The sequence below is a fragment of the Gobio gobio genome, assembly GCF_949357685.1.
Source record: "Gobio gobio genome assembly, chromosome: 8".
Lineage (NCBI taxonomy): Eukaryota > Metazoa > Chordata > Actinopteri > Cypriniformes > Gobionidae > Gobio > Gobio gobio.
The window spans coordinates 33517903-33526407 of NC_137114.1; the positions used below are offsets into that span (position 1 = coordinate 33517903).

At 36.6% G+C, this 8505-nt stretch overlaps 1 protein-coding gene across 1 annotated transcript; it reads right to left on the minus strand.

Moving 5' to 3' along the window:
• Nucleotides 1-266: 266 nt before the first annotated feature.
• On the minus strand, nt 267-8505 carry hepacama (hepatic and glial cell adhesion molecule a; the record flags this gene model as incomplete). Its single annotated transcript, XM_079823175.1, is given in 8 exon segments — nt 267-1049; nt 1120-1193; nt 2014-2081; nt 2382-2475; nt 4588-4869; nt 4943-5275; nt 8377-8475; nt 8478-8505. Coding segments are annotated over 8 exon segments (1308 nt in total). The 3' UTR covers nt 267-719.

Genomic DNA, 8505 nt, shown 5'->3' on the forward strand with positions numbered 1-8505 from the left:
AATAGCTTCCGCCACACTGCTTTACATTTATGATGGATGCACTTTTTTGAGCTTCAAACTCTTGGGCCCTGTTCACTGCCATTACAAAGCGTGGAAGCGTCAGGATATTTATTAATATAACTCTGATTGTGTTCATCAGAAAGAAGAAAGTCATATACACCTAAAATGGATTGAGGGTGAGTAAATTATGGGAAGATTTTATATTATTATATTATTTGAGATATTTACTTTTGTTTTCTGCAAAAAAAATTAAAAGGAGACAGAAAGAATATAATCTTTTTAATACTGGCATAAAGAAATCATATTTACAGTAAACCCTAGCAGATCACAATTATGCTCAATTATAGCTGAAATTAAACGCTATATTTTTCTATTTATATAGTATTATTTTGGTTTAGTTTAAGCTAGGCTATTTTTATAAACCACAGCTGAAAAAAACTCCAGAAAATGAATAATGAAAGCAAATTGTTCTATTAGTATTAAACCAAAAATTAACCATTCAGTACATGTAATCAGTTCTTTACTTTACAACTACTGATCTTTAAGTTTTGGTCTTGTAATTCATTCATCTATAGCTTTTGGAAAGCAGGAAATGCTAGCATTTACATAGGATAACTAAAAAAAAGGACTAATTAAAATGTCCATACCCCCACACATATAATCTCATATTCTGATATTATCCTTGACATTTTACATTTAAAACTCTTCATCCGTCTTGCTCATCGGGTAAGGCTGTGGTAGTGCATATTGTTTTCTGGTTCAACTGGAAGTTCTTCCGCATGTGGAGGGGAGGGGCTTAGTCTTGCAGGGTGGGGCTTGCGTGTTAAGCTGCCCAGGTGTTGGGGACAGGAGAGGGGTGGAGTGAGAGTCGGATGAGGGGTTGATGGAGGAGAGGGGACGGGGGTACGAGGGTATCTTCTTCCTGAATGCATATAAGCATCTGGAGAGTGTGCAGAAGGTGGAGCCATGTTGGGATAACAAGGTGGGCTGAGGGGATCAGCAGGGTTGATATAATTACAGGAAGACTCATCGGTTCCCTCAGGGAAATCCTGGAAATAATAATAAAGTTAAATTAATAAAAACAAAATAATAATAATGATAATGATAATAATGTCTTACCGTTTCTTTGAGGACATATAGTCCACCTGGGTTCCGACGGTTAGGGTAATTTCTAGCAGGCACGATATCAACTACTGTAAAGAGAGCATTCAAGATTAAAAATAAATAAATTATTTGATAATTAAATAAAAGCAAATAATTCCTTTGTATTATACACTGATTAAAAAAAAAAAAAAAAAGTGTAGAAGTGCACTCAGTAATTTTTAATGTTGCTCTGTTTGATACGAAAGTGGCCATGGGCTGACCCCTAGTGGTGTGGATGCAGAATAATGCAAATATTTTATGTAGATTAATTTGTTCAAACTAACATGTTCAATTACGGAGGTTACAGAGATAAATATTCTGCTGTTATGTGATCTCAAAATGGCTGCCTCTATGCGGCAACCCACTCCAAAAAAAAAAAAAAAAATGTGGTTACTGATATTAGTCTTTCGGTGATCAGTGTTGTTAATGTTAACTAAAACTAAAATAATACAATCATTTTAGGTAATTAAAATCATTCTGAAAAATTAAATAAAATATGAATATTAAATGAAAAACTTTTTCATTGAAAAAAAAGTACTAAAATGACAAACTAAAACTAAATTTAAAAAGAAATTAAAGCTATATATACAAAAAAACAGAGGAAACTAAAACTAATACAAATAACAATAGCACAAAAAAAAATTGCTAAAACTTCAAGTAAAATTAAAAACTATAAAATTATAAAAAATAAAAGCTAATTACAAATATTGTACTATAAATAATATACTAAAAGAAATTAGATAATTCCAACCATTTTTACTTTTAATATTTTTTTAATGAGGGAAAATTACTGAGTGCATCTTTAAAATATTAAAATAGGAGAACATTAAGATTTATCTTGAGTTATTCTGCAAAAATGAACAAAATTACCATCATGATTGTCGTTACTCTGCTCTGCTAAATTTTGCCTGCTCTGTCTGGCAAGCTGTTGTCTTTTTCTGTTGATAGAATAACAATGTATTTTTGTGAACAACATATCTGGCTGTGATCAAAATATCAAATGCAATGTCACATTAATTTAGTGCACAAACAGAAACCTAAATGTGCAAAAGATGAGTTCTTTCCAATTTAATCAGTTACTTTGGTCTTTGTTTTTCATCTGATCTGTGGAACTTTGGCCTCCTAACATTTGAAGCACAAAGACTTTTCTTACAAGAACAATGCCAGCTGCTGAGATTTATTGTGGCTTGCTTTAGACTAATCAAAGAGAATGGATATAGGGATAATAGAGCTGGTACTTTTTGGAGGGTTTCCAACAGGCGCAAACAGTCACCAAGGTGATGAGTAAGAAAATGCCTCCCGTGGAGAGGATGATATAGAGAGAACTCCGTCCTGCAAAATTTAAAAGGAGAATACAGGGTTACATACATCTTAAAAAAAAAAAAAAAAAACAGTGCTCTGAAACACCTCTGTAGACAAGGTCCAAATTAAGGAGACCTCAAATGTAAGATTGATTGCACAGGTTGCCAGGAATACCAAGTGCAAGAATGAATGGGGCAACTTGGGGATTTTTTAAAGGGTAGACTGTGCAGAGGGAATGCAGGACCCCGTTGTGCTCAGTGTTCTGACAGAAATGTGTGCAAGTGGTGAAGTACTAGATGGGTGAAAGAAACAGCTGAGCTCCAGTGGAGCAAAACTCTAGTTCGTAAACACTCTCCTTCATCATCCAGCCTCACTCTCCACTCAAAACCAGCCAAAATTAAAGATAGCTAATCCAAAATTGACTTATTTACTCACCCTCATGTTGTTCCAAAGCTATATGCTGCTACTTGTCCATGTTTTTTTTTTCTCAATTTAAAAAAAAAAATCTGCTGCTCTTTGTAATGGTGACGACTGTCAGTCTTCATAAACTATTAAAGTGACCCATGTTAATTCAGTATTTTGTGTTATTTTTGTATGATTTAAATACTACTATAGTATTTAGTGTAAGGTAATTTTGTTGTGTGCTTTTGCCTTTCATTGTAATATTTCTATAAAGCTTTGATTACTTTTTATTTCAGTTTTAGCAATTTTATTACTTAGATGTAAGCTTATTATGTATAAATATAATCATATATGCAAACATATATTCATGTAAAGTAAACACACATTTTTATGTTAGATGCGATTAATTGTGATTCATTGATTTAACAGCACATTTTCTATTTATACTTTAATTTATTTCAGCTTTATTTCAATTACTGAAAACAATATTTTTTAGTTTTAGTTAACAATAATCAACAGTGCTTGCTTTGGAGAACTTGGAACAGTGCACAAGTCATATGGACCATTTCAATTCATTTATTTATTCATTCATTTCTGTTCCTTGTGGAGTTTGTAATAATACAGCTATTATTGTATAGAAAAGAGCCACATAAAGATTCTCCAATGTTTTTCCTTTGTGGTCCATAGAACATTTTTGGAACAGCATGAAACACCTCTATTTATTTGTTTATGTCTTTTTAAAATAAATGTATATATTATTATTTATTGTAAGCACGCATGCCTGGTTGTAATATTTGTAGGCGTTTTTTTTTTCCATTTAGTTTTTTTTTTTTAAAGATTGTTCACATACCTGATGATTATAACTAATGTGAAAAAAACAAGCAAACAAACAAAATTCACGTTGTAACAGTCATGTTCTGTTTTCACTGCTCCGATTGCCTATGGTTTCTAAGTAGTTTCACACCTGTTCCTTGTTTTGTTAATTATCATTCACTGTGTATATAAGCCCTTAGTTTTCCCAGTTATGTGTTCGTCGTCGTCAGTGTTTAATGTGTAGCTGGTTTGTTTATTTTCCGTGCTCATCTTGTTTATTCTTCGTCTCGCTCTTTCATGGACTTTCTTTCTACACACAGTAATTGTGACACGTGTCATTCACCTTTCCATGACTTTTCCCATAATCCTTTACAAGTTGTTTGTGTTTTCATCCTTTATGTAATGTAAGGGAAATTTTGAACATAGCAAACTATATCAAACCATATAAGGCATTTTTAATTATATTAACCAAAAAAAGTTACGGACTGCAGCTTTAAATATAAGGGGAATTCTAGTTTATTGTAGTAAACACAATTTAGTTTGATAACCGTGGATACTTTTCTTAAAAGAACTAGTGTGTTCGTTGTCTGTAGCTTTGAACAAGTTCTCGGAAACTTCAAGGTGGGACAGCTGCAGATAACACCAACTAATGAGTTTGTTATTGTGCTTTTGTGTTATTGATTAGAAGTCCTCACCCACTGAAATGAGAGTATAAAGGAACAAGTGTGAGGCTTCCACTTTGTCTTTCCTGACTGCAGACAACCTGTATGTCTGAATTGACCTTCTTGGCAAGAATAAAAGCTTTTAAAGACACTTTGATTCCAGATTCACCATGATAATTATTTAAGTTTCTTTTAAGCAACATTTAACGTGACATTTCAGGACACGGTTCATGGATGAAGGTGATAGTGGAGTCTCAACACCTACTGTAGACAGTGAGTTTGACAGGCATGCTCTTCATACTGCTGATGGGGTTTTCCACCCTGCAGCTGTAGATGTCATCATCTGACATCACAACACGGGAGATGGTCAGGACCTTCTGGTCATGTGACAGGAGCATACGCGAGTCATTGGTCAAAGATTTCCCGCCCTTCAGCCAGCCATAAGTGGGTTTGGTGCCACTATTGTGAGTGCAGTTGAGTATGAAGAACTCAGTCAGCTCCAGGACGGATGAGGCCACCATGTGAACAAAAGGCCTGGACACTGGAACTGTGATAGAACAGGACAACATAAATAAGGAAAGTTGCTCTTCACATAGATGAAATGTCAATGCCTGTCTTACCATCCACGGTTAGGTTGACATATCGCTCCCCAGTGAAGGTATCATCAGTGATGGAGATCTCCACCTCATACGCGCCCTCATCAGACAGCTGCAGGTGATGCAGGAGCAGGGAGCCGTTCTCATACAGGAGGATTCGACCACTGTACTCGGGCCTAAGGTTCCCAATGATTTCCGTACCAATGGACTGGACCACTGTGACGGGTTTGCCTCTCTTCAGCTGCCACTTAATAACAGGCTGGTCAGAACTAGTGCTGGTGTAGGTCACAGAGAGAAGGGCGGAGCCTCCGAGTGTCCCTCGCACTATAGGAGACGGGCTGCTGATGTTCACCCCACCTACAAATATATACAGAAAAATACTTTCACAAAACAGACACATTAGAGTGGAACTAAAGCTATTGTTGTCGCGAAAGGTCAGTGTGTGTTAAATGAACTGTACTGTACTGTAAACCCACTCTGAAACAATATTCACAAGAGTAAAATGTGTGACAAGTATGCTTACTTTTTTTTTTTTAATAATAAAATCAGCCTTTTTAAGTCTATTATTTTGAAATATGTAGATATGAGTTGTGGAAGATTAAGAAGATTAAGATTAAGAAGTCTAACATTAAGATATTGAATATATTATGATATTTTAACATATTTGAAATGGTAGGCTACCTCCAATGGTGATGTTTTTGATAATATTTCATAGTATTTCATGTGTATATATTATAGAAGCATTCAATGTGTGTGTGTGTGTGTGTGTGTGTGTGTGTATAGCCTACACCATGGGCCAGATTTGATAACAGCTTGGGCCAGATTTACTAACAGCTTGAGCCAGTGCAAACTACTGTCAGAATTTACTAAAGACATGCAGTGATAAATTAGCGCTGAAAAGGCGTGGACAAGGTTATTTTAGCGGCTGACCTTATTTTATATCCCTTCAGACGCAAAATTTATTGGAGGAGAGTATTTAAACGAGGTAATTTACAAAGGTTTGCGTTTGTCAATTTACTGGTGGTTGCGGCATTATTTACCACCCAAAAAAAGTATGTCTTAAACCAGACGCTAACGGGTAGATTGCGTTGGTTATTATGGAAATGATCCGGAATTGCACGCTAATTTGCCCTGTTCAGTAAATCTGGCCCATAATTGCCAAAAATCCATCCAAATCATTGAATTCAGGTGTTTCAATCGCTTTCATGGTCACAGGTGTATAAAATGAAGCACTAGGCATGCAGACTGCTTCTACAAACATTTGTGAAAGAATGGGTCGCTCTCAGGAGGTCAGTGAATTCAAGCGTGGTACCGTGATAGGCTGCCACCTGTGCAGTAAGTCCATTCGTGAAATTTCCTCACTACTAAATATTCCACGGTCAACTGTTAGTGGTATTATAACAAAGTGGAAGCAATTGGGAACAACAGCAACTCAGCCACAAAGTCGTAGGTCACGTAAAATGACAGAGCGGGGTCAGTGCATGCTGAGGCTCACAGTGTGCATAAGTCGCCAACTTTCTGTCAATAGCTACAGACCTCCAAAGTTCGTGTGGCCTTCAGATTAACTCAAGAACAGTGCACAGAGAGCTTCATGGAATGGGCTTCCATGGCCGAGCAGCTGCATCCAAGCCTTGCATCAAATGCAATGCAAAGCGTCGAATGCAGTGGTGTAAAGCACGCCGCCACTGGACTCTAGAGCAGTGGAGATGTCTTCTCTGGAGTGACCAATCACGCTTCTCTGTCTGGCAATCTGATGGACGAGTCTGGGTTTGCCAGTTGCCAGGAGAACAGTACTTGCCTGACTGCATTGTGCCAAGTGTAATGTTTGGTGGAGGGGGGATTATGGTGTGGGGGTTGTTTTTCAGGGGTTGGGCTTGGCCCCTTAGTTCCAGTTAAAGGAACTCTTAATGCTTCAGCTTACCAAGACATTTTGGACAATTTCATGCTCCCAACTTTGGCCCCTTCCTGTTCCAACATGACTGCGCACCAGTGCACAAAGCAAGGTCCATAAAGACATGGATGAGCGAGTTTAGTGTGGAGGAACCTGACCTCAACCCAATAGAACGCTTTTGGGATGAATTAGAGCAGAGACTGCGAGCCAGGCCTTCTCGTCCAACATCACTGCCTGACCTCACAAATGCGCTTCAAGAAGAATGGTAAAAAAAATTCCCTTAAACCTTGTGGAAAGCCTTCCCAGAAGAGTTACAGCTGTTATAGCTGCAAAGGATGGGCCAACTCCATATTAAACCCTACAGATTAAGAATGGGTTGTCATTAAAGTTCATGTGCATGTAAAGGCAGTTGTCCCAAATTTTTTGGCATGAATGTATATACTTCTATTATACGTTATACATTGAATCAATTATACCATATATAATTAATTATAATATATATATATATATATATATATATATATATATATATATATATATATATATATATATATATATATATATATATATATATATATAACACTAAAATTATTTCTATATTATATATGAATTATAATATATATGTATAAAACATCTTATTTTCAGCCTTTTTTTGCAGTGTGAACTGCAAATACACATTGCCTATACTCTCTCCAGTGAGATACCCGCTGGTAAACAGCTTTGTGCTTATTGCTTCTGTGTGAGCCAACATGTCCTTGCCCGCTTTGCCAGGGCAGTGCGAGTCAGCGTGGCATGGCTCAATTGCTGTGGTAACAATTCTCAGTGCTGAGGTCTTGCCAGGATGAGCTAACAAAGGTCTGGATTGTAGGCTCGCTCTCCTCCAATCAGGGGCAGCTGTGCAAGAGACATGCTCTTTTGTGGATGGGGGATGTAGACAGTGAGGCCCAGTGATTCTGCTAATCAAAGCTCACTGAGGAAGACTAGGCTTTAGTTGGGACATGTTCTTGCATTCGCCCCCTTTCCGGGCACATCTTTACCTAATTTTAAGAAAATGTTATTTTATCAAGCTAATGCCAACTCACTTATACCATTGTGATTGTTCCGAACTGGTTGTTTGTACTTTTTACACAATTGCATAATTTGAAATGACTGCATGGATGCAGATGGAAGACGGCATGATTTATTTATTTGCCAAAATGCTAAAAAATGGTCTGTGATATGATCATTTAAAAAACAAAAACATCATTCCAATTTTGCAATATGCATTTGAGCATTTGTATAATATTATACTCACTCCATTTGCCTTTTAATTTTACTATTACATTCATACTTTTTAGACAAAAAAGCATGTTTCAAAAAAAAATAAAAAAACTCTTTTAAAATGTGATTTAATTGAGTGCCCTAATTAAACTTGACTGATCGCTCTATTTCTTATGTGTCATCCAGCCACCCACAAACAAAACACACACTGAAAAGTGAAACTGACAACAGCGTAAACTTTTTCTTCTTCCTCTTTAGAAAGTTTTCCCTCAACATGAACTGTAGAAAAGTCATGATGTTGTCTTACCTGCCAAAGAAAAGATGAAAAGCCATAGGAGAAGAAACAGTGAAGGAACGGCTGTCTTTTTGCATGATGCCTCCCTCTCTGCCTTCATCTTTGGAGCAGCGCTGGGTTGCTCTCCCACACAATCAGCAT